Here is a 26,881-nt window from a genome sequence, read left to right as displayed (position 1 = left end):
TGAGTTGTCTGAACTACAGGATGCAGGATGTTTTTTAAAAATATCCTTGTCAGATTTGTGTTGAGTCATTTATTTTTTATGTACTAGGACTGACAATAACATAAGAGTTTCCCATTTAAAAGAAGATGGAGAAGAATCCATCTTAACTGTCTTCTGTGATAAAAGGCATCACAGTTAAGCTTCACCAACTTATGTGACCAAGTGGAAAAAGAGAAATTGAAGATGATAGATGAAGTTGCCTGTGTAAAAGCTCAACACATGAGCTTAGAGGAGGGATCTCACATTTTCTGTATTGTAACTATTTCTATATGCTGTGATTTGCAAATCAGTAAGATACAAGTGTGGTGCAGTGGCTTGAGTGTTGGACTAGGACAACTGGGAGATCAGAGTTCAAATTCTTGCTTGGCCATGGAAACCTGCCATGTGACCTTGGGCAAGTCACACACTCTCAGAGGAAGGAAATGGCAAGCTCCCTTTGAGCAGATTCTAACCCCCCCCCCAAAAAAAAAAAAAAAAGCTTAGGGTTTCTTGAAGTCAGAAATGACTTGAAGGCACATAACAACAACAAAATGCAATGATCATTTAGACTTAACCATTGCCCATAATTTTCTCTGTTTTTAAAAATTTAAAAGAAGTGAAATGATCTCAGGAAACAAAACTATGGTCTTCTCAAGAGTATTTAAACTGTCTTCATATCATGGTAACTCCCAGCGCATCCCTAGAGTAGATGTGACTGTCATCACTAACTAGAGGAGCATGAGTCTGGTGAATTCCAAAAAGATACTAAGGCACGTTACAGACCGCCTAAAAGCGGTGGTCTGACGGCGGCGTCGGTTGCTCCGCGAGGGAGCCGCAGCGGCCAAACCACGCGGCTCCCTCGCGGAGCAAAAAGAAGCCCCAAAGTGGCGCTTTTTTGCGCCCCGGATGTGACGTGCAAGGTGCTAGTCATGCACTTGCAGCGTCACATCTGGGATGCAACATGCGGACGCTATGCGTCCGCTACGTCAAGATGGTGGCGCCCATGTGGAACAGGAACCGCCATTTTATACGTACCCAGTACGTACTAGAGTTAGGGGCATCAGGAAGTGATGCCCCTTCCTAACCCTAGTACGTCCTGGGGACGTACTATACGCCCGTCTGGAACGGGCCTTTGACAAGAAACTTTTAAGAACTTCCTTTTCAAATCCATTTTTCTGCTCTGCAGCTTTTGGTGGCCAAATGTCTAGATCTATGCTTTTTAACATGCTGGTGAGCTGCTGGTGAGGCAAGCTTATCTCCTGTCCTCTTTCCTCTCTATTTTGCTGTTCCCACTTGCTTAATTAGGGAATCTGGAGGCAGCTACTGTTCATCTTACCTCCTGTAGGCATACACAGACAGTTATAGTAGAATCAGATAGACTAGAATCCCATTCTTTCTGAGCTTAAGCTTTATGACATTGTTTACTGCAGACACGCTGCTGCAACCTGACATCAAAAGTCTTTGTTTCTCCAGACTTTTTTTACATCTCTGTGCTGATGCTGCTAAAAACATTTTTAGCTAGATAGAGGACAAGGAGAAAAAGTTGAGGGCTGGGTAGAGGTTAAAAGATTTTGTAAAATTGAGTTTCTTTGTCAGAGGCTTGGTTAACTGACATATTCCATAAAAGGGATGTAGGAGTGCCAGCTGATCTCTCATGAGAGTCTCTCCCCTCCCCCAACCCCAATACACCTGGTAACAACCAATGACTAACCTTGCACAGGAAAGCAACATCTGCCTCCCCCTTTCAAATGCAATACAGGAGATTTGCACAATAAAAGGAAAGATTTGTTGCTGTCCTCAAAGAATGCAGAGGTCAGGACAGAGAAAGAATAACCAATTCCACCTGCAGCTCTATCTCAGGTAGCCAAAATTCAAAGCTTCAAACAGCTTCCTGCAGAGCTGTCCCAAGATGTGTTCCATATTCCACCTCGGCATGGGGCCCAACACCAGAGGATGGAGGATCTTGTAGCCCTTCAGGAATCTCTTCACAAGATCAAGGAAACAGGAAGGTTTTCCAAAGAGCTGGTAGTTCACAGAAATTGCAATGAGATAATGCTGAATCAAAGACAGGGATAAGCCCTTGGTCAACAGAGGGAGCAGAAAGTCCAGCACATGACCAATATTGGCCTCAGAAGGAGAAGACAAAGAAGCTCCAAGAAGTCTTGAAACTTCTTCCACCTATAGGAGTACAAGCACTTGTTGGAAAATTGATGAAAAGTTACAATAATATCCCTGGCATCAATGGCCAAGGAAGCTATTGAGCAATCCTGGCTAAAAACAAAATCCAGAATGCTGGCCAGAAACAAAAGGAGATACCTCCAAGTTGATACTGCAGCATTTTGAGCAATCTAGTGATTTTTTTAATGACTTGTTGCTATTGATGAAATATTGTCATATCACTAAAATCCAGAGATCAAACAACAGTCCTTGTAGGGGCAGCACTTGGGTTCTCCAAAATTGACAGGGATTTTTTGGTGAAAGTCTCGACTCAAAATGTAGAAGTAGGCATCCTTCAAGTCCAGGGTGGTGCACTAATGTTTGCCCTCTTGCATAAAAAGGAGAGTAGAGCTGAGAGTCACCATTGTGAACCATCATGGATGGATGTAGTGATTGATGTCTCTGAAGTCCAGAATGGGAAACCTTCTTGGTTGCAGTGACGTACAGGGAGAAGATTCCCCAATGAAACTGGGAAGGAGGAATGGGATTGATAGCATCTTTTTGCAAGAGAGTGTCCACCTCCTGTAGAAGCATGGTAGAAAGAGGTGTAGTATGAAGGATGCCTGTGGGAGGATACTTCCAGAATTCAGTGGCATAGCCTTCTTGAACAATGTTGAGAACCCAGAAGTCTGAGGTCAAGCAGGTCAAATTAGGGTGGAATTTGTCAAGTCAGTCGTGAAAGAGAGGAATATGCATTGGTGACAACATCTAGGGTTCCATGAAAAGATGGCATTGGCACTGGTGGTAAATCAGTCATTAAACTGTTGTCCTGTGGGGAGTCAAAGGCAACATTTGGAAGTATCTCCTTGATGCTTCTTGGAGTATCCAGTCTTGAACTCAGACCCAGAAGAGGTTGATTTCTACATAGCAGAAGACAGTGAAAAGGCACATCTTTGCCAAGCTCAAGATGGGGTATAGGTCCTCTTCAAGGCCTTGCCATTTCTACTCCAGGAAGATTTAGACTTCGAACTGGACTGGACTAGATTGAATCCATACTTCTTGATGGTGGAGCACATCTTCTGCATATGCTCCATATTCTCATCTGTTTCAGCTTTGAACAGACCCCCACATAAAAGGGCAGGATTCTAATCACCAATCATGCTTGCTTTGAGAACCCTGAAGCCAGAAGTCAAGCATACTTTTAGAGGACCATGGTGCCAGCCATAGCTTTACCACCACAATCGCCTATGTGGCAAGAGGTCATTATCTGTTGTCCAGCCAATTTATGAGCTTCAGCTTGGATCAATGAAGCTACTCTTCAATCTTTGTCATCCAACCTATTGAGAAAGAGAGTTAGTTTCTTCCAAAGTAGCTGGGGGTACATAATTCAAGGTTTTGCAGGTGAGGTAATTTGAAGTGTTACAGATGAGAGCAGCAGAACTTTCTTCCCAGCAAATTCAACATATTACCCTCTTTATTGACTGGCATCAAGTGCATTCTTTTAGCTGCCAAGGATTGAATTGCATCTATGATAATTGAATTCGGCTTTGGATATTGATCAAGCCAAGCTTTATCAGAGTCCTGAATCCTATACAGGGTTTCAATTTTGCTAGATGTTGAAGGTATCAAGGAATGAGTTGTCCAGGATTTATGAATGACCTGGACAAGATATGGGAGCATAGGTAATGCTGCAGATATGAGAGTCTGGATGTAATGAAAAACCAGTTTATTGATTTGCATCTATGGCTGTGCGACAGGAAGATTTAACAACTTTGCCATTCTCATCAACTGATTGATAAAGGCTCTAACTTCATCCACAGGAGAGGAAATATCTCGTGCCCCAACAAATTGAAGGGGCACATCGTTTCCTTATTGAAACGATGACCAAATCTGAATTAGACCCAGAATCAGAGGTTATAATAACTGAGGCTAGAGGATGTAGGGTCTGAGTTGTGACTGGGACGTCCATCTGAGTGGAAGCAGGAGTAGGTTAAAGTTGAGCTATTTTGACAGACTGTCTTGGAATGGCATGGCCTAGTAGGACTCGAGACAGGACAGGTTCCTGCTGTGCTATTGATGATATTCCCTATAAGGCATGTACCGTGTGCTGAATAGCCTGCTGGGTGGAGGCATGTGGAGGAGCATTCTCAAGATTGAGAGTGTTTGTATTGCAAGAGAGCCTCATAGTGGTAAGTATAGTCCCACCAGTAATGACTATTGTAAGCTGTAGAATTGCTGTATCTGGAGTCAGAGGATTCAGCTGAAGTATACCTTGAATGCCTTGCACCATTATGGCTGCAACACCTGTGTGAACAACAGTGTCATCTGGAATGGGACCTGGAGCTTGGAGATGTGTCAGAAGCTGAACTGGATGCCAAACATTATTGAGACCTAAACTAACATGAATGGTGATGCAGCGGAGATGATACAGTGTGCAACAGCTTTGTAGCAGCCACACGTGAAGTCGATCATTGAACTGAAATGAGTGAGACTGTCATCCTCAGAATGGGGGAAGACTGTAGGATCTTGCCCTTAGAAATATTTCCTGCAGGATATTGGTGCTAGACAGTGACCATCTCCACCTCAACAGGGGGATGTTGTGAGGTGTAAAAGCTGTACAGTGAGTACAAGAGGAAGCCGCATGAGCTTCACCTAGACAACCAAGACACTTCAAGGTGTCTCAGGATTTTAGCTCCACAGGACACACATTTTTTGAAGGATGACAGTGAGGAAAGAAGCTCAGAGGGTGAGGGCAGCTTTGAGTGCCAATGCTAGACAATTTTTATCCTAAGAACACCTGGAGCTGAATCAGCCAAACAGTGCCATGACAAGCTTGAAGGTGGATTAACACAGTACCTATCGATGCTGTTGCAGTGGCAGATGAAAAGGAACCATTTAGGTGGGAAGACTCCAAAAAGGGCTGCTGGAGGTGGTAGGACTACCAACAAAACACTTATGTAACATTCTAGAACAGCTGTTCCCAACTTGTGCTCCGGGGAGACCTTAGGGCTCCACATGCACTTCCCAGGTGCTCTGCGGCTTCTCCAGGAAAATGGAGGAAATTAAAATTGAATGAAATTAAAGAATAAGAAACAAAAAATAACAATACTCCTGAATTAACTTGCAAGACATAGGGTAGGCCTCTTAGGGGCTCCACCATAGAAACTGATTCTAAAAGGTCAAAAACGTTGGGAACCCCTATTCTAGATGGTTCTGAAAGAACCTGTTTCTTCTGTCCATCACAGAGACCACAAAGAAAAGTTTAAAATACAGGAGTGACCAAAGAAGTAATTTACATGTTTGAAAACAGCTCCATCCCACAAACTTGCAGAACCAGTTCTAGAACAGAAAGTAGAACCTCATATCTACTTTCAGAATGCTGGTTTCATGTATTTTGTCATAAAATTAACAGAACTAATACAGAATTATGTCTGTATGAGTTTTTAAGAAATGGTAAAATGCTTCAGAAGTTGAAATGTGGACAATTCATTTTCACTTAACAATTTTCTTACATAACTCTTGAGGATCTAGACTGCCTAAGTGGTTAAAAGAAATCATTTCCTAGCTTGTATAAACTCATTGAGAATGGTATATACTGAGACAGACAGAAACCCCTGCTGTTTTCTATATGTAACATTGGCCGGTTACACACTGGCAGTTGGGACGTCCGCAGGATGTCCCATTTTTAAAAAGGGGCGTCTCTTCTAGATGCCCCTGAGTCTAATACGGACTGTGTCCGTACAATATGGCGCCGGCCCTTCTACATGGCCGGCGCCATATTGACGTATCGGACGCTGAGCGTCCGAACATCGCGCGGCACTAATGATGTCACAAATGCACCCTTGGCGCTTCGCGACGTCATCAGTGCGCCGCGGAAAGAAGCTCCATTTTGGAGCTTCTTTTTTGCTCCGCGTGGGAGCTGCGCGGTATGGCTGCTGCGGCTCCCGCGCGGAGCAAGTGGCGGCGGCGGCAGACCGCCTCAAAGCGGCGGTCTATAACCCGCCATTGTCTGGTGTCCAGAAATAGTGACTATGCCTCTGTATTTTGTTATCCTCATTAAATAGTTCACTATTTTTAAAGTTAATGTTATTAACAAAGAGGGAGAACACACAGCAAACTCTGTCAATGAAGCAATACTGAATGGTCTACTACCTTTTTAGTGACCAGATAAGAAATAAGGTTAATCATGAAAAATGTTAGAGCAAACTTTAGATGTGACTTCAGCAGTTAAAGCAAATTACTATACCCTCATCTCTCCATATTTGCGGCTTTGATATTTGCAGACTTGATTAATTTGTTCTCTCTAGGAATATCTAGGTCCTCCAGTGCAACTCTATGGTCAATTTTAACTAAAAGTTGCACTGAAAGACCTAGAGAGAATACTCTACTAGGCCTTGCTAGCTCCTCCAGTGCAGTTCTATGGTCAGTGTCTGTCGGACGTTGACCACACAGTTGCACCGGAGGACCTTGAGATTCCTAGAGAGGTGTCCTCTCAAGTGAAAACATGGTGTTTTTGCTATTTGCAGTTTTTCCATATTCACAGGCGTCTTGTGCCCCTAACCATAGCGAATATGGAGGGACAGGGGTGTGTGTGTGTGTGTGTGTGTGTGTGTGTGTGTGTGTGTGTGTATACACAGAATATTTGTCAAGTGCATGCACAATACTAAGAGAAAATGTGAAACAACTGAGTTTAGGTATCTGAACTATTCATTTGTGGAAGATAAACTCTTTATTCTTTATTTATTTATTTACTTCATTTATATGCCATCTTTCTCCTAAAATGAGACCCAAGGCAGCTTCCAAAGATAGTAAATTTAAAATGTTTCCAATAAAATAAGCTTTAAAAAAATCCCCACATTAAACACCATAAAGTCATTTAAAAGACATACAGAAGATAAAAAAAACAAGTAAAGCACACAAATAAAAACCTTTCCTATTTAACTATTAAAAGCCTGCTTAAACAACAATTACTTTGCCTGTCAGTGGAAGGAAGTCAGCATGATAGCATGAAGTATAATCTTACAAATTTCTTTTTACGGCTAGGTGTTTGGTAAAATTGCCCTGGATGATACCACAGATATCAACCGGAACAACAACTTTCAGACTTTCCCCCAGGCAGTCCTGTTGCTTTTCAGGTAGGATGCAAAGTATTCTGTCTTTCAGTTATGTTTTTTAGAATGCTGTTTACTGTTTCCTTAGTGGAAGATATATTACATCTTCCTTCTTGTGATATTTTGTCTCCAATTAAGATCTGATACCTACAAAATAAACTTCTCATAGCTCCGCTATGGCTTCCTGACTCAAGAGCTGGTAACCTACATGCTTAGGTTTGCTTACAGCCCTCCACCTGAGATGCCCCTCAGCCTAACCAGGGTGCTCCATAAACAACTAGTGCAGGCCTCTGCAAGAACCATCTATTCCTTTCCTAGCAGCCTTCTAGTTTAACAGGAGGAAAGGAGGTTAAGAAGGAGACAGAGAAACAAAAAAGCTCAACTATATTGGATTCTGTTCCTGATTACAATTGGTTTCAGCCTTGCCCAAAGCCAGCATGTGGCCTTCAACAGATTACTCCTGGGAAAACGCTCCCACCTCTGATGAGCCAACCAAAAGGAAGGCTTATCATCATCATCATAGAAAATTGTGCCTACTTTTAACCACAAGCTGCACTGTGCTACAGACAGCAGACAGACTCCCTGACAGACCAGGTTGAATGCCTCACCAAGCTAACAAATTCCAGCATTCTGTAGGATAAGTTATGGCAGTTAAAGTGGTGTTGATTTGCTTTAATTCTGCAGTGTGGCTCACCCTGTGATGCAACTAGCTCTTCTTAGGTGGTGAAACAGAAATTACTGAAGTTTGTTGGGAGTTTTTTAGCATTTACTGGTAATGATGAACTTACTTTCTTCCCACCAACCCCTTTTCAATAGATGTGCTACTGGTGAAGCTTGGCAGGAAATCATGTTGGCATGCCTCCCAGAGAAGAAATGTGATGATGATTCTTTTGAATCAAACAACTCTCCCGAAGGCGAACATTCCTGTGGGAGCAGTTTTGCTGTTTTTTATTTCATCAGCTTTTATATGCTTTGTGCCTTCCTAGTGAGTATCTCTTCATTTATAAGTGCTGTACTTACCTTAGAAACATAGGATGTTGCTTGATACTAGGTGATTGTATTTCTCTATCTAGTCCAGTATTGTTAATGCTGACAGGTAGAGGCTCTTCATAGTGTCAGGCCATTGCCTGCTGCTTGATCCTTTGGAAAAATAATGATGCTAGAAATTGTACTTCAGACTTTCTTCAAGCAATATAGTTGTTAATCAATAAGAATGAATAGTTGTTCATAGATACCAAAATTTATTACACACTGCCTAAAAACAATAGCCAATGATTGCTGTACTTCAAATTCAACACAGATGCTTCCTCACAAAGACTGCTGTCCTTATTGTAGCAATGATTTATGTTTGTTATTCCAAGATATTTTTTTCAGTCTGTTTCCTATAGCAAATTATACCAAGGCTTTCAGCCTTGGTTGAAGCTCAGACTTTCTGGGGAATGAATAAGTGACCTCAGAAAATTCACTAGGAAAAACTGGGAAGATCTGAACCTCATCTTTGTTGCTACTGTAGATATACTGGAAACTAATATACATTGCTTTTTACTAAAATGTCAAGGTGCATATCCATATGCAGTATGCTAATGTAGACATTTTGAAAGGTACTGAAGAGTTAACATTTAAAAACAGCAGTACTGGAATGCTGTTGTTTTTGTTGTTGTGTGCCTTCAAGTAATTTCCAACTTATGGCAACTCTAAGGCAAACCTATCATGGGGCTTTCTTCAACTGAAAGTGTGTGACTTGCCCAAGGTCACCCAGTGGGACTAAAGGAATATCTAATCAGTCATTCTGTTCACACAGTAGTGAACCAGTTATCTATGAAAAGTTCACAAACAAGAATTCAACAGCATCTTCCCACTCACATTCTCTGGCAACTACTCTACTGAGGAATACTGCCTCTGATACAGGAAGTAATATATGGCCATCATGACTAATAGCATCAATAGCCTTATGTTCCATTTGTTCAGCTCCCTTTATCCAACTTGGTGGCCGAAACTACACCTTATGATAACAACATCAGCAATCTAAATGTGAGCTGTGTAAAGACTTTTTCCCCTCTGTACAGCCAGAATTTCCCACAATTCAATTTTAGTGATTGACCAGTTTTTAATATTATGACAGAAGAAAATTCTCCCTACCCATTCTGTCCATAACATTCATAAATTTATACACTTCTATGAAATACATACATAAATACCTACCTCTACTGTTATCTTTTTTCCCCTAAGCTATAGACCCTCAAACACTATAACTTTTCCCAACAAGGGACTGCTCCATCCCCTCGTAATTGTTCTGTTGCACTTTTCTGCTTTTTTTTGCACCTTTTCCTGCTCTATTACATCCTTTCTGAATTGCAATGACCGAAACTATACAAGTTTCAGATTCATACCATAAATTATTATAAAAGAGCATATCTTATTGAGCTCTATTTTCAGCTCATTTTGTAATTACATCTCTTTCTGGTAATTACATCACCCAGGTTGTTGGGGGGCAATGAGTTTACACACTGTAAACCGCTTAGGAGTGCTTAAGTGCACTGACAAGCAGTACAGACATGTACTTGCTATTGCTATATTGCTATTCCTGATTGTCACAAGGTATCACTGAAGAGTGAAAGGCATCACCTTTCACATGCATTCACTAAATCAACATTGGCAGAGAGACATGTTTTTTCCTTTGGTTTGGAGATCCGTTTGGAGCTCTTCACAATCTTTTGTTAAACCATAAATATTCTGTACTGGCAGCAAACATGTTCATCTTACTACTAGCTCCAATCTAGACGATTTATGAACAAGCGGGTCCCTTGGGGCCCTGCTGTTTACAGCAAGAATTATTATCATGCAGCCCTCCGATATTGTTGCACTATAATAAAAGTGAATGGCCGCCTTTTCACGGTATTAATTTAATCTGCAATATTCATAATGCAAGGATGCAGTATAAAAACACATCCATTTGATATCACTGATATTGTGCATATAGAGCAAAACAATCTTCTCTTCCAAGATGGTTGTGTAATATTTTTATATATAATACAGTAAAAGGAAAATGAAGCATGAATAATTCTCACATTATTAATATTAGTATACTTAACACCTATGCATGCAATGCCTTCTCCCTATTTTTGTTTCTATTCTCTACAGATCATTAACCTTTTTGTAGCTGTTATCATGGATAATTTTGATTACTTGACAAGGGATTGGTCAATTCTGGGTCCTCATCATCTGGATGAATTTAAACGGATCTGGGCAGAATATGATCCTGAAGCTAAGTAAGTTGCCACCATATTTTACAGAGAAGAATTATACTAACTCTTTGTTCTCATCAAAGTTTAGCATCCTGATGTTACTGCTGTAGTATAGCTACAATTAAGAATAATACATAAATCTTTACAGTGATTTCAAGGATTCAAAACATCCCGTGGTAATTATTTAGTTGTAATATTTAGAAGAGCTCCATAAGTAAGTAAAGATTATTATTCCCCATATTACAGATGGGGCAGCTTGGTTAAAATATACTATTTTTTATGAGAATTCAAATTAAATAAATTTTGATGAATATTCTAAATCTAGGTCAAATTTATATTATAATAAATTATAGAGGTTTTAATTTCAGCAGCATTTTAAATTAATGTCCCATTGGCCTAATAGTCCATATTTTCTTAGGTGTGTTATAGAATAACAAAATATTATATGAAAATATTTTAGTTTACAGGGAGAACCTCTATATTCAGCACTGGAAAGCAATTATTTAAAAGTTTCATCTCATCAAAACTTTTGTGGTGCATAAAAATATATTCAGATGGTTCAGTAACACAGAATTCAAGTTTCACAGGAGGTTTCATACACTTGAACAGCTGTAACCTAACACTAGTTAATTTCTATTTTATTTAGCTTTCTTTCTTATCAAATACGTATAGAGCATGTTGTGTGAAATGTCATACTCATGCAAGTGTTCTAGACAAGACTTTACTAAACTGGAAAAAATGATCCCCAGTGTTTTTTAGAAGTAATGTTATTATCCCTTTTTCCCTAGACTAGGAAAGAACATGTTGCCTACTGGTAACCGGTGGCATCACTAGGGCTGATGTCACCATATGGTGAACTACCTAGAGCTTGTCACTGGGAAAGCAAAAATATTCACTGTCCCTATGGGCAAAGGTGATAACAAGAAGGAATGCTATCTTCCAGAAGAGCAGTTAAAACTCACAGGATGCTATCATTCAAAGGGGCATGCAAAAAGCTTAGAAAGGATCAAGGGCAGGCTCTCCATAGGCAGCAGTCCATGATTAGGTGGATGAAAGTGTATATAACCTTTCAAGAAAACTTTTAACCTTCAGGTGTGTTGACCAAGAGGGGGCATTCTGTAGCTTGTAGTGAGTGGAGATGGTTTCACCAGAAAGATCTTCAGTGCAGAGGTGTGGTCTTTAACTCACAAAGACATAAGGAAACAAAGCACATGTTTGAGTGAAAAGCTGTCTGATTGAAGACCCTCCATCTGCAGGATGGAGACCAAGGAGCTCCACTTGGCTGCATAGGAAAGCTTTACTGACTACTTGTGAGCTGCTGACATCATGAGCTGGATGTCATCTGATAGGTCCAATATGGGCAAAGTCTCTATGTAGTTAACCTGAGAGTAGCCACATCCAGCTGGAGAATTCTTCCATGCTGCATGGAAGGGAATCCAAGCATTCCAGAAAGTAGCGAAAGTTGCCATTGGACAATCTGAGGTGTTTGGAGAATTACAGTTAGTGGGGCCACCATGGGGTGATGAAAATAACATCTGCAATATCATCCATGATCTTCATGATGACCCTCACAAGCAGCAGAAAAAGGAGAAAGTCATACAGAGAGGACCATAGCATGAGAAAAGAAGCATGCCTCCTAGAGAGCCCAAGCTTTGGTGGTCCCTGCTGCAAAAGTGAGTGCAATGGCCATTTGCCAGGGAGACGAAAAGAGCTATTTTGGGTGTCCTCCAACAATGGAAGAGGCAACATAGTAGGGCTGGGTCCATCTTCCACTCATGGGAGAATGAGGTCATTCTTCTGAGATTATCAGTGAGGACATAGTCAGTTCCTAGCAGATGCACCACCAGAAGAAATATGCTCCTGTATATAAACCAATCCCATTTCTAGAGGGTAAACTGAAGGAAGACGTGATAATGTATATACTCCCTTGTAAAACACTATGGTCCTGTTGTCCATAGCCCCTGGATGACTCCATGTCAAAGTAGTCTCTGGAATGTATGAAGCATTTTCTACACCACACACAGTTCAAGAACGCTGATATGGCACAGCCTCTAAGTATCAGACCAGCAGCCAGTAACATCAAGTCCAGGGTGTGAACACCCCAGTTTGATACAGATGCATCTATAGTAAGGACCAGAGAAGATGTAGGGTAAGCAAAAGACATGCCATTCATGGAGCCGGAGAGATTGGTCCACAAGCAGAGAGTGCGAGGTACCAAGAAGAACATGCTTGGACTGTGCTGCTCAGGATTGAAGTGATCCAGAAAGCAATTCTGAAGCGGTCTCATCCAGGTGAAAGGAAGTACCATGGTAGTTGCCATCATGAGAATGAGTAGAACCTGAATGGATATGGCCTTGGCATGATGATTTCTTAAGTGCTTTTGTACCAAGGCCTTTACTGGAAGAACTCTGTACTGCAGTAGAAATGTCTGACTCTATGGAATTGAGCACTGTCCCTATAAACTGAATACAGTGTGATAAACATAGTTAAGACTTCTCCCAATTTATCATGAAGCCCAGATACCAAAGGAAGGACACCACAAAGCAGATGATGGAAAAAAGAGAAGACTATCAGCCTGTCATCTAAATATGGGCATACAGAAACTCCTTTGACCCTTAGTCATGCCATTACCACAGCCCGACATTTCATGAAAATCCTTGGGCTGTTGCAACGGCAAATATGCTCCAGTCTGACAGAATCAGAGGAAACATCTGCTAAAAGGGTGAATACTGATATGAAATGAAGTTTTCTGTAAGTCTATTAAGGTGAACTATTATACTTTGAGAAGGGAGGGTGAAATATTGGATAAGGTTTTAGGGAACGAAGCTACTAACTTTCCTGAGAAACAATCTCAGGTGCAAGCCCCTGCCCTGTTTGAGTATCGTGAAATAACCTGAATAGAACCCATGAGGTGACAGAGTTGAGCAGACTCACACTATCCCACCTTTCTGTAGGAACGTAGCAATCTCTTGATCAATAGGTCCTGAAGGCTGCATGAATCAGAAGATTCTCAATGGGGGCAGTTCATGTTGAGTTATACAGAGAACTAAGTATCAGTAGGAATAACTTGTCATCTTCTGAAAAAGGACACTAACTGATTGTGGAATGGAAAGTAGCATTGATAGGTGCTTAGTAAAGGGAAAAATGAGAAACAGCATGTGGAATATGAGGCAGTCACAGGAGCTTCCTTCAGAAACAACAGTCAGGTTTGGTTGTCTGAGGTCCAAAGAGGGGCAGAGGAGTCTGGCTCACTGAGCACTCCAGCTGTTTCTCCATGGCTAAAGAAAAGTGTGAGCAGATAGCCACCCAAACTGTATGAAGTGGCTTATTCTGAGTTTCAAGAGCTGCAGTTAAGAGGACCCTTCCCATTGAAAAACTTTAAGATGGGAAGATCTGTTACACCTTGCTTGTCTGGCAAATTGGGTACAAGTCAACTGCATGGTCCCTGACCAAGCAGAGGAGACAATACATGTGACCATCAGAAACAGAATCTTTGCCCCACAGTTAAGACATTTCTTGGAAAAAGTAGAAGAGAAAAAGGAGACAAAGTCCCACATGCTATGTGATGATTCCAAAACTTTTATTTCTTAAAAAGCCCAATGTGTTTCAGCCTTGTCACCAATTTGCCAAAAGCATTGGGCTTTGTAAGAAATAAGTTTTTGGATCGTCACACAGCAGATGGGATTTTGTCTCCTTTTTCTCTTCTACTGTAAATACAGGTACATGCTTTCCAGGTTTTTTTTTGGGGGGGGGGGTTGTTCTGTTCATTTCTTGAAAAAGGTCTTTGAGGCCATAAGCCCCCAGAGAGCAAAAAGTTGAACTTGTGAACTGAAAAAGCCAAACTGCTAAGACTGAGGGCTTGGATGATGCCTTCCTGGAACAGATGACCACACATTCAGAGATGTAGTATTTCAACTATCCTGATATTTGTTGGAATTCAAAACTCTTGCCAAAAATTTAAGGCCCAACAAATTTGTCACTTGCTTTGCAGATTTTAGATCTGATCCTAACCAACAGTGATGACCTGGTTAATGGGCTGAAGTGGCAGGATCCTGTTGAGGGTGCTTTGATTGTGTATTCCTGCATGGCAGGGGGTTGAACCTCATGGCCCTTGAGGTCTCTTCCAACTCTTAGGTATCTATGATTCTAAATAAAACTATTATCAGATTTAATATTATGTTCCAAATGGAAAATATAGAGCAAGGTACATACAGACAATACACATGTGGGACGTTGTTACAACTATCAGAAAGAGAGAGAGAGAGAGAGAGACTTGGAAATTGGCATGTATTCTGAACCCTTAATAATAGAGGTATTCAGGGCTTTACTATTATGTTTTAATTCAGACAACTAAATACAATATATTAATTACTATATGTGACAGTTCTTTTTTCCTTTTCCATTTTCTTACAGGGGACGTATCAAGCATCTAGATGTGGTGACACTCTTGCGTCGGATACAACCTCCCCTGGGTTTTGGAAAACTCTGTCCTCATCGGGTAGCTTGCAAGGTATGATACTTGTTCATGTTTTATGTAATTTTTCCCAGCAGATGGTCCCCAGATCTTGTTGGATATTGACTTGCATTATTCCTGACCACTAGCCATGCTAGGTAATGCTAGGAGTTGATGTCCAACAACATCTAACATGCTTGCTTGGGAAAGGCTGTGCTATGAAAAACCAGTAACTAAGATGAAATTCTCTTTTAAAAACACATTTCTTGATCCAAATATGTCCTTGCTAAGTGCTCTGATTTTTAGTTGCTTAAGGCAATTGGTATTTAGAGGGTAGCATAACATTTATATTGCTGCATTCCCATTTTAATTGCAAAGTTTAGTCTGAGAGGAACTTCTGGATCATATTCCATATCTTCTACATCCTGCCCAGAAGCTACCACTTATAGAATGGGGAAGCAAACTGCAGGTACTCAGCTGGTAAAAGACACAGACTGAAAGTTCTTCTCTACCCAAGGTGGTATTAATGGGGTTAAGTAAGTGAGCAACAAAGCCTACACTATCGATAAGGTTTCAGTCACTTAAATATTCATAATCAAGTCTGACAAAACCTCTAAAGCATGTTTACCTGTTTGCTCCTGGCATTCTGTATTTTGTCCATTTTTCCAGTAGGAAAAAAGTTAGCAGCTAACAAATATTCTGTTAGGAAATAACTACACAATAACAAAGTTTCCTGATATAACAGGGAGTGTGGGACAGTAGACCCTGCCAGGTTTACCATAAAGAAGATTCAATTGTTCCTAGATTTCCCCTTATATTTAAGTCCTTCAGTTAATAATGGGTCAGCAGTCTGAGGAAGAGCTTATAAAAAGAAATGCTCAAGTACTGTTGATTCTACAAAATAAAGTTTCAGTATCAGGTATATTATATAGCCCATCTGGCCAACATCTTTGCTGTCATCATGAAGCAGAGTAACAAAGGTAGGATTGTGCCTTCTCTTCACTGACTAGTATAGTTCTACCTTTTATCTCTTTGGGTTGTAGTCAGCAGATTTTTCTTATGAAACAGAAAATGGTAGCTTAGGACACAGCCAGATAACAACCTTTAGTCAATTCATTTATCATAAAGATGAAGATGTAATAGGAAAAGGCAAGTATTTCCAAAATGAACTGGAGAAGCCCTGGTGGTCCTTGACAGATGTGTGGGTCAGTATGGGACAATCACAGTCAAAAACACCTTGACCATCTGGGACAAGTGGCAATTTTACCTGGTCACATCAAAGATAGAGACATCTAATCCTACTTTGTTGTCTTGGCTAGAACAACTGCCCATTCAATCTTCTCCTCACAGAACTGTCACCCGCACTGCCACTTAAGTTTTTATATTAAAATCAATACCTAGATTTATTTTCTTCCTTGTATTGTTGCTGTCGTTGCTGACTCTTGACTCATGGTAACCCTTTGGATAAGACATCTCCAAGACTCCCTATCCTTCACTGTTATGCCCAGGTCCTGTAAATTCATACCGTGATCTCCTTCATAGAGTCCACTCATCTGGCATATGGTCTTCCTGTCTTTCTTCTGCACTCAACCTTTCCTAGCATTATTGTCTTTTCCAAGGAGTCATGCCTTCTCATGATGCAGCCAAGGTATGACAGCCTCAATTTAGTCATCTTGGCTTCCAGGGAAATTTCAGGCTTGATCTGTTCTAGGCCCCATTTGTGTATCTTTTTTGCCGTTCACAGTATCTTCAGCAACCTTCTCCAGCACCATATCTTAAAAGAATTGATTTTCTCTTTATCCACTTTCTTCACTGTCCTGCTCTCGCATCCGTACATGGTAATAGGGAAATAATGGCTTGTACAATTCTGACTTTTGTACTCTGTTGTATATCTTTACTCTTTAAGAGCTTTTCTAGTTATTTCATAGGACCGAAACAGACAGGCAGGAAAGAGTGGCTTCCGGCTGCCTTGGAGACAGGGTATGCAGATGATGCACACCCCTGGAGGGGCTGGAAGCTGCTCCGCAGCTGCCTAAAGCAGCCTGAAGCCAGTCAAAAAAGGAACACTGAAAAGGCACTCCTTACCAGCTGCTCATTCAGGGCTGTGGTAGCAGCCAGCCCCAGGACTGTGGTGTCGAGTCACCATTATTATTATTATTATTAACCTTTATTTATAAAGCGCTGTAAATTTACACAGTGCTGTACATACAATCTTTTAGTTAGACAGTTCCCTGCCCTCAGGCTTACAATCTAAGAAGACACGACACAAAAGGAGAAGGGAGTGGTGGTGGGGAATGGGATCAGGTCCAGCAGTTCTCCACCTCCGAGGCCTGGACCAAGGCAGATGGACTGGAGGAAGTGCTTGGCTTCTTAATTAATGGTTAAAAGGAGGCTTCCTGGGTCAGAGAGGGGCTAGCCTCTGGGAATGCTTCTCTAAACAATATAGTCTTTAACTCAGTTTTGAAACTGGGTAGAGAAGTGATGAGGTGTGCATGTGGGGGAAGAAGGTTCCAGGAGTAAGGGGCAGCAAGCGAGAAGGGACAAATTTGGGAGGGGGCAGTGGTAGTCCTACACTGTGACAGGAGACCTTGACTACAAGAGTGGAGGATGCAAGTAGGAATGTAAGGAGAAAGAAGGTCAGATAAGTAAGGAGGGGCCAATCCATGGAGGGCTTTGAAAGTCAATAATAAAAGCTTGTACCGGATGCGGAAGGGGAAGGGGAGCCAATGAAGGGAGGATAAAAGAGGTGAAACATGGTCAAAGCGGTGAGCGGATGTGACAATACGGGCAGCTGAATACTGGACAGAGATTAAAGGAAGGAGGTGTGAAAGAGGAAGCCCTGTCAGAAGGAGGTTACAATAATCTATTCGCGAAACCACTAGGGCATGGACTAGAGTCTTGGCAGTAGAGGCTGAGAGGAATGGACGGATCTTGGCAATGTTGTGGAGAAAGAATCTACAGGTGCCAGTCAGTCAGGGTTGGAGCAGCCACTAGTCTGCTTCACCCCATAGTTGCCTTCCCCATTCCTAGTCTTCTAATTTCTTGTATCAATTTATTTTCCTTGTATCCAATCCCTTTTTTCTTTTAGATAAGCCATTACTTTCATTGTAAACTGCCTTGGTTGTATTGGCAGAAAAGTAGTATGTATGTGTATGATGTGTGCAGTATGATATTAATATTCTGTTCCTACTGAAAAGCTACAAGTCATATCAATAACCATTCCTTAGTTCCTTAACTATGGTTCAGATGTATGCAATTAGGAAAATGTAGTTGCTACATTATATCATGAAATTTAATGACAGATGAAAATGTATCAGGTTTAAAAATGAAGAAGATCATTATTAATGGTGAATTGCCACAAAACTCAGGACACTGAATCATCAAGCCTACAAAATTTAGACTGTTGGTAGCTGGGACAATACCATTGTATCTCTAAAATATTTTAAAATTGTCACTTCTGGATACAGCATGCTAGGTTTATACAGTATTTGACTTGTCTTGGACAGTTCTGCAGTCTCCACATAAATAATAACAAAGGGAAAGAAATGAAGAATGTAGCAGTCTTTGAATTAATCCTGAAATTGACAAGCGAACACTGTATGAAAGAACTAAGCATCATTCAGTATCAGATGATTAACTCCAGTTAATGACACATTTTCCTGCTTCTTTGTATTCTTTTCTTCTCCCATAGCGCCTTGTATCCATGAATATGCCGCTCAATAGTGATGGAACAGTTATGTTTAATGCAACCTTATTTGCACTGGTCAGAACAGCACTGAGAATCAAAACAGAAGGTAAGGCATTTGGAGTCATCAGATGCAGAACCAAGTACCTCTTGTTAGTTATACAGCCTTCTTCTCTGTAATGTCTAAGTACACTTAAGTAATGCTACACAATTAACTGAATTGAAAAATAGTGTCTTACATCAGGTCAGAAAGGTTGAAAAGATCGTTATACTTGGTTCTATGGTGGGGAAATAGTAAATGGCCATCATCACAAGGATTCCCCATGATACCCTTGAAAAAAGCTAGTAAAATGTGGGCTAGGCAATGCAACTGTTAGGTGGATTTGTAATTAACTGACAAACTGAACCCAAAGGGTGTTTACCAGTGGCTCTTCTTCATCCTGGAGAGACATGACTTGCTAGATACCACAGGGTTCTGTCCTGGGCCTAGAGCTATTTAACCTCTTGATCAATGGCTTGGATGATATAAAAGAGAGCATGCTTATCAAATTTACAGATGACACCAAATTAGGAAGAGGAGTCAATACCCCAGAGGACAGGATCAAAATTCAAAATGACCTTAACAGATTAGAAAGCTGGCCCAAAACTATCAAAATGAATTTCAGCAGGGAGAAATGTAGGATACTGCACTTGGACAGTAAAAATGAAATGCAGATATAGGATGAGTGACACCTGGCTTGATGGCAGTACATGCAAAAGGGATCTAAAAGTCTTAGTGGACCATGGGCTGAACATGTGTCAGCAATGTGATGTAGCAGCTTAGAAAACCAATGCAATTCTGGGCTGTATCAATAAGAATACAGTGTAGATTGAGGGAAGTAATAGTACCACTCTGTTCAGCTTTGGTCAGACCTCACCTGGAATATTGTGTCCAATTCTGGGAATCACAATTCAAGAGGAATGTGGACAAGCATGTCCAGAGGAGAGCAACCAAAATGGTGAAAGGCCTGGTAACTATGCCCTATGAGGAGAGATTTAGGGTGTTGGGTAAATTTAGCCTGCAGAAGAGAAGATTAAGTGCTGACATACCGTAATAGCCATGTTAAAATATTTGAAGCAGTGTCATATTAAGAATAGAGAAAGGTTGTTTTCCACCACTCCAGAGACCAGTGGCATCCCAACCTGTGGTGTCACCTGCCGGGGAATGGCAGTTGCAAAAAGGACATGGCGTTGCAGGCCTCTACACCACAGCAAGACAGAGGGCTGGGCTCACTCTACCAGCTTTGCTGCAGCAGTGCTGGCCTCCTTGCAAAGAAACCTCCTCGTCATGAGGCTTGTGCTGCTTAGGCAAGCTGGCATAGGGACATTCAGCCCTCCTTTGTTGCCACAGTGGTGATTTTCTTGTGAGGAGACTTGCACCACCACAGCAAGCCAGCAAAGGGTCACTCTGTCATGGTGGTGGTGGTCTCCTTGAGAGACCACCTCAGCAAACTGGCAGAGGCGCACTCAGCACTCAGCTATGTTGGTGGAGAAGGCCTCCTCATGTCACCCCTCTTCTGAGGTATCACCCACTGCGGGCCACACACCCCAAGTGACTCCACTGCCAGAACACTGAGCAATATATTCAAGCTACACAAAAAGAGATTCCACATAAAAATGAGAAAGACCCTCCTGATGGTAAGAGCTGTTTGACAGTAAAACATACTGCCTCAGAGAGTGATTGAGTCTCCTCCTTTGGAGGTTTTTAAACAGACGCTGGATGGGCATTTGTCAGGGGTGCTTTGATTCCTGCATGGCAGGGGTTTGGACTGGATGGCCCTTGTGGTCTCTTCCAGCTGTATAATTTGGTCACCAAAATTCAGCCTTGAAAAAGGTGATGAAATGAAAACAGAAGAAGGAAAGGGTGCTTGGAACAGCAGACATAGTTCTGTGTTGGGAGAAAGGATATCTGATTTACCTCCCCCACTGCCCACCCACAATCCATCTTCTAGTTAGACACACCATGCCTTGAACATAGAGATTTGTCTCCAAACTTTATCTTCTGAAATTAGAAAAGAAGAAAAGGAAATGAGTTAATGTATAGTAAACTCCATTGCACTGCATAGCTGTCATTGTATGCTCACTTATGTGAGAGTAATCTGCAGAGAACAAAGTGAAGTTTATTTTTTGAGTGAAATGCTGAGAACTGCAGAAAAACATTTAGCACAGAATATGATAATGCTGAGTCAACTCAGAATAGTATGTTAGGTGACCATGGTGTGTGGAAATCTAAGACTGGCATGAGACCATGGGATATGGTTTCAGTGGAAAACAATCAGAACGGAGGGATATATCCCTGGGGTACATCTTTAAGCATCAGCATCCAGCACACAATTAACCTAGCTAGACATCGAGCCCCAAATGGAATTAGTGGGGAGACAAAAATGGTTGTTGTGCTGGGGGAAAATGCAACAACCAATGTGCTGGGAAGGAAAAAGAGACAGAGAGAGAATGCAGATAATTAGAGGGGGCTTTTTGTTTTGTTCCAGGAGTATTACTTACCTGTCTGCCCTTAAAGTAAAACTACTTCTAAATGTATACAATCTAGGTGGGATACCTGGCATGGTAGGTTTGGGGAGAGGACATATAGGTAAATATATAAGACAGGAGAATACGTAGATGGAAACGAATTCAGAATGCATATTTTCCCGAATATGCAAATCCCGAACTGTAGATCCAGGTTCATTTGGAAAGTCTGGCTTTGGAAGAGTCATAATTGCATGCAAAATATAAAATCTGAACTTGATTTTTAAATAATTCAATCCACAATAAGCCACAGGTCATTTTTAATTTTAAAGGGATGAGGATTTTTGCTTATTTGATTTTCACATGAAAGAGGAAAAACATTAAAGTTTCCTGCTGAATGAGATGATGAGAGGTTTTGCTTTTCTTTCTTTTCTTTTCTTTTCTTTTTTCATCTTGGAAACTTATTTGGCAAAAAAAATCTCCCATAGGACTTTCTGTATGCAAAAAATACTGGGTTTTGGAATAAAAAATGTGCAAGACACAAGTTTTTTGTTATTTGCTACTGCTGCTACTGATAAAAGTATCACAGGTGTGAAAAACTGTGCTGATTGACAGCTTTCTTTGAACCAGTATTTTTGAAACTGAACAAAAATGATAAATATATTAACAAAAAAATAAATGTACTTCTCCAGAAAAGTAAGCTTTTTGTTTCTATCAAGGTGCAGCTCAGGCACTATGATGAGTCACTCATTCTCACTAAGAATAAGAACATTTGTGAATATTTTTATATTCCTATTCTCAACCAGTGGTATTTGTATTAATAATTGGACAAAAACATATCAGTGTCCATTCCTGGAAAAGGGAGCTTTTGTTTCTGTCACTGTAGAACCCAAGTATTCTGACAGAGTGAGTTGTAGGACATAAGACAGGAAAACTGTAAACCACTGTCTTATACAATATATTATTTTTAAAATCCTTCTGAGATCTTTGAGATCACTTAGTAATACATTGTAATAAACTTTTGGGAAACATGTTCAATCAGCAGGGTCATGCAAACAGGCAGACTTGGGGACCACTCCCCTATTCTTTTTATTGTGAAGATCACTGAAGCACAGACTTAAGTATTACCCAGAATACCCTATATATATCAGTATCTAATGACTGGGGATAAATAAGTGTTTAATAAACTAAATAAGGTTTTAGTTACAGCCAGCATGTGGTTTGAGCACTGGAGTACAACTCTCGAGAAAGCACTGGGTGACCTTGGCAAAGTCACAGTATCTCAACCTCAGGGGAAGTTAAATGATAATTGTGCCTGCTTTTACTTTTAAGGATTTTATGTTGTATCTTATCTGTTATGGTTTTAAGCCTGCATTATGAACTGATTTTTAGACATGCAGAAATAATAAAATATATTCTTCCAAAGCAAGCACCATTTTTTGCAGCAGGCAGAGACTAAATCATTTTTCATTTGTCTCAGTATTGACTGAAATGTTGATTCTGATACACATGTTAACATGTCAGAACGTATGGGTTGATTTTGCTTGCTTCATGCTCTTCGAATTCTCATTTTAACTTGCATTTACAAAGCTAACTAAATTCCAGGTTATGTAGTGATGTCGTATATCTGAGGCCAAAAAATGTTAAATACCTAAAAACTGCTATTAATTAATCATACAACTACCTCATTGTGAAGATAATGTGAATCATGATCTATACACAATATTCATGTGCTGTTACATTGTGTAACATGATAAAGCCTTCAGTTCTAGCAGTATAATAATTAGATTACACATAGAAGCTTGGCGGGGGGGGCCACACAGACCTTCTTCTGAGGTGTCTTGGCTGCTTTTCAAATTTCATATTGCTGATCAGATTATTTAACTCTAGACATTTTTGCACTGGGTACTCCTATATCTATCTTTATAATTGTGTTAAGGCTAGCTTCATGAACTCTAATCACTACATTGATTCTGTGTGCCATTTAGTCATTTAGAAATACATATTTCATATTTGACTCCACCACAGCATTGTTCATTCTCAGAATCTCTAGTATCTGGATTTTTATCACACAGTGTTTTCATCTGCAGCGGAATACTCCTTAGGTATCTTTTTAAAATGCTGTTTACTCAAATGCTTATCCATACACAGAATGCGTCCAAACTGCTGTTAAATGCTTTGTTTTAATCTCTCCACTATGCTTTGTCGACTGTAGGAGAGACATATAGAGGCTTGGGATTTATTGTTCTTCCTAGACTTCCTTTTCTTCAATAGGATCAAATATATTCCTGAGGATGCTGTTTTAAAAGTCATCCTCTTTTCTTTTTTTTTTTACATGATTGCATAAAACTGGGCATATTATTGTTTTGTATTTATGGTTTACCACCCATAATTTCTTTTCTGACTACTATTTCCTCTGGTAGGTAATTTGGAGCAAGCCAATGAAGAGCTGCGTGCAATCATTAAGAAAATCTGGAAGCGTACTAGCATGAAACTGTTGGATCAGGTTGTGCCCCCAGCAGGTGGTGAGTGCAACTTTTTTTCAGCTCCCTGTTTAATACCACTGTCAATCTCAAAGGAGAATATCACACGAAAGGCTTCTCGAGTATAATTTGTCAGGAAAGCATCAGAAATCGTGAGAAACCTGTGATCTGCATTCACACCCCCACACACTTTTCCTGTGAGTAATCATCATGGAGGTGTCAGTACTCTCTTGTCCCATCAGTAAAGCATTCTCGGAGCCGCCATTTGGCAATAATGAGATCTTCTGTTATTGCCAAATGGCAGCTCCAAGAATGCCTTACATAAACCATTGTAATCACCTTTGGACAATAGATTGGAGACTAGATTTTATGAATGTAATAGGGTCACATGCCTTACTAGGCACTATTATCAGTAAACAGCAGTTCATCAATGAATAAGAAAAGCAAAAAAATAAATCTGATCATTACTTTATTTTTACTGTTTGTTTGTTTGTTGATTTGTTTTAAAACCTTCCACCTAGATGATGAGGTAACTGTTGGGAAGTTCTATGCCACATTCCTGATTCAAGAGTATTTCCGGAAATTTAAAAAACGGAAAGAACAGGGCCTTGTTGGTAAACCTTCACAACGGAATGCTCTGTCTCTTCAGGTAAGAAATAGGCAAATAGACTAAAATCTGTAGGAATTAAAACAGAAAGTAGGCTATGTTAAGGAAAAAGCAACATGGGATATACAGTGAAAAAAATAAAACTTGTATGTGAGAGTCAGGATGACTCAGCAAAAGCAATTAGAAGTCACACAGGTATAAAAGGTAATGCAATTAGCAAGTCCTAAATGCCAAGGACAGAAATGTAAAGTGGATAATTGAACACACCTGAGAATTGTTAAAGTGGACAAGGTGAAATGATGAAATCATTAATTATGGGATGAACCAAGAAAACCAATGAAATGGTTGTACACGCCCACTGGGAGGAAACTGACAAGAGTGGGTGGTATTTTCCAATGACTATAATAATGACTATGAATCTCAATGTATTTTGTGGGTAGTAGTAGTGGATAGTAGTGAATAATAGTGAGGAGTTGTATTGGATAGTTTTGGAGCTGTATATAGTAGAATAAAGTAGATCTTTTATATAAGACTACTGAGTTGTCTGGTGTCTTGGGTGAAGATACAAGAGCCAGCTGGATCCTGAAGAAGTGTGAAGACTTCTGTGGAAGCAAGAGTGAGAAGGCTTGGAGAGTTTGTCAGGGTCTTCAGCCTATTCTCTGTAACTCTGCTGCTTTTGAGCAAAGCTTTAACCACTGGCCAAAACTGGTCAGCGCCGGTGCGTAACAAGGTGGTGAGTTCGAGCCAGAGGTGAACAGCTACAACTCCCATCATCCCTGACAGGCTATTGGCATATTCTTTAACATTATGACACTGAAGTATCTTATCTACCAACAATTTCTATTGTCCTTCTCACCAAAATCTAAACCACACATTTTCTAATTGTTGAGGGGGAAAACTTTCATTTAAAAAACTAATTGAGTTGCTAGTTCCCCCTTGTGCTTCCCAGTCCCAATTTAAAATACATACTGATGAGACTATGTTAGAATGCCAATTTTTCACCACAATCTTTAGGATAGGAGTTAACAACATGTATGCCATCACTTTTTTTTTCAAGCCCCACATCATTCAAATGGCTACAGTTTTCAGGGATATGCATGAAGCTGAAGCAGGAAGAGGGAATGACCCCACCTGCTTTGGGCTGAATTCTGCTGTTCTGCAAGTAAAAGTCCAATATTGGATTTTGTCTATATTCTATTTCTATTAGAATTTCTGATTTCAAGTATCTTATTACCTTAAAGCAGTGGCATCACTGCCCAGGGTGTCACCCAGGGCAAAAGGCACAGCTTCTGACAGACAGAGCCAAAAGGGCACACTCCCTCACCTCACTGCCGCGTGCCACTCTACTCGTGAGTAAAATAGCACATGGCAGGGAGGGGCATGCACTCAGCTAGCTTTCACTCCTCTTCTGGGGTGTCACCCAGTCCAGCCTGCACCCCCTGCACTCTTCTAGTGATGCCACTGTCTTCAAGATAAAGTATTTGATTTATCTCTTTGACCATATTCTTTTAAACTTTTCTGAAGAAAATAGGCTGTGATTCAGGCTGCAATTTTATACACATACTTTGGTGGAGTGGGCACCATTTAATTTACTAGAACTTACTTCTGAATAGAACTGAATAGAACTGCATGTAAGTGTGCTGTTAGTGCACAACAGTAGCTACAGCAAGAATATTTCCATACTGTACTCAAAAAGCCTATATTCACGGCCTTAATATTTGAATACAAATAAACTGTTCCTAGATAGGGTCAGGTAATTTAACCATATGGAAGAAATGCAGAGAAAGAACAAGTTATTTGAGAGATAGAGAGGACAGTGAGGTAAAGTGAGAGTTTTTTTAAATATATATATATTTCAATGGTTGACAAAAATAAAGAATATAAAAGTTATGAAGAAAGAAAAAGAGTCATATATGTACTCAAAGAAAAAAATGAAGACAAAGAGTGAGGGAAACTACTCAGCAGGAGAACTGATGAAGTCAAGCTGTTCTACTGGTGGACTGAAACACAGGAAAAGTAGCTTGGTGGCCTAGGATCTGCGCAGTATGCGGGAGAGGTGTGGTATTCTTGCCAAGCTACTCAGCTCTAGAATGTTCCAAGTGGCAACTCCATATTAGGCACAGAACCCATTTGCATGAGGCACAGAGACCACAAAGAAGTTAAGTTTTGTTAAGTTCTATTGTAATCAGTGAAACTTAAGCATGTGTAAATTTTTTGAGATTCTGCTTTTGATGCTCGATACAGGGAAATCACTGCTTCAGAACTGCACAATGTTCAGAACTCAGAACACTATTCAGGGTAAATACTGTTTTAGGACCATATCATGGTTAAGTCAGTTTGAATTGCAAAATACTTTCAGTTCATTCCCAGTTTTAGATTTTTATGAGTGATGTGTTACTGGAATCCAAATAACTTGGCCCCCTGACAGCTCTTTTGCTGTAGCATTTCATTGATGGTCAGTAACATCTAGAAACCTTCAGTGATACCTTTATTGGTCAACTGAAATGCACAATATACTTGTTGCAAGCTTTCAAAGCTCCATGGGGTTCTTTATCAGGCAAGATGTTACAAACCAAACAAGAGGGGGAAAAAACAATTGGAGATGTCAATCAGATGC

General features: G+C 40.4%; 1 protein-coding gene across 7 annotated transcripts in view; it reads left to right on the top strand.

Annotated features, from left to right (window-relative positions):
• CACNA1C (calcium voltage-gated channel subunit alpha1 C) overlaps window positions 1-26,881 on the top strand; it is a 527,437-nt gene that overhangs the window by 477,659 nt on the left and 22,897 nt on the right. For all 7 annotated transcript variants that reach the window (XM_042470414.1, XM_042470413.1, XM_042470415.1 and 4 more), the window contains 7 exons: window positions 7,219-7,310; window positions 8,103-8,271; window positions 10,428-10,555; window positions 14,945-15,041; window positions 18,676-18,778; window positions 23,598-23,699; window positions 24,179-24,306. In XM_042470414.1, the coding sequence (XP_042326348.1) occupies window positions 7,219-7,310; window positions 8,103-8,271; window positions 10,428-10,555; window positions 14,945-15,041; window positions 18,676-18,778; window positions 23,598-23,699; window positions 24,179-24,306 (819 nt within the window). The remainder of the gene's footprint in view (window positions 1-7,218; window positions 7,311-8,102; window positions 8,272-10,427; window positions 10,556-14,944; window positions 15,042-18,675; window positions 18,779-23,597; window positions 23,700-24,178; window positions 24,307-26,881) is intronic.

The sequence above is a fragment of the Sceloporus undulatus genome, chromosome 5 (assembly GCF_019175285.1).
Source record: "Sceloporus undulatus isolate JIND9_A2432 ecotype Alabama chromosome 5, SceUnd_v1.1, whole genome shotgun sequence".
NCBI classification, from domain to species: domain Eukaryota; kingdom Metazoa; phylum Chordata; class Lepidosauria; order Squamata; family Phrynosomatidae; genus Sceloporus; species Sceloporus undulatus.
The sequence above is the reverse complement of the archived record's forward strand: the minus strand, read 5'-3'. Positions and strand labels throughout refer to the sequence as shown.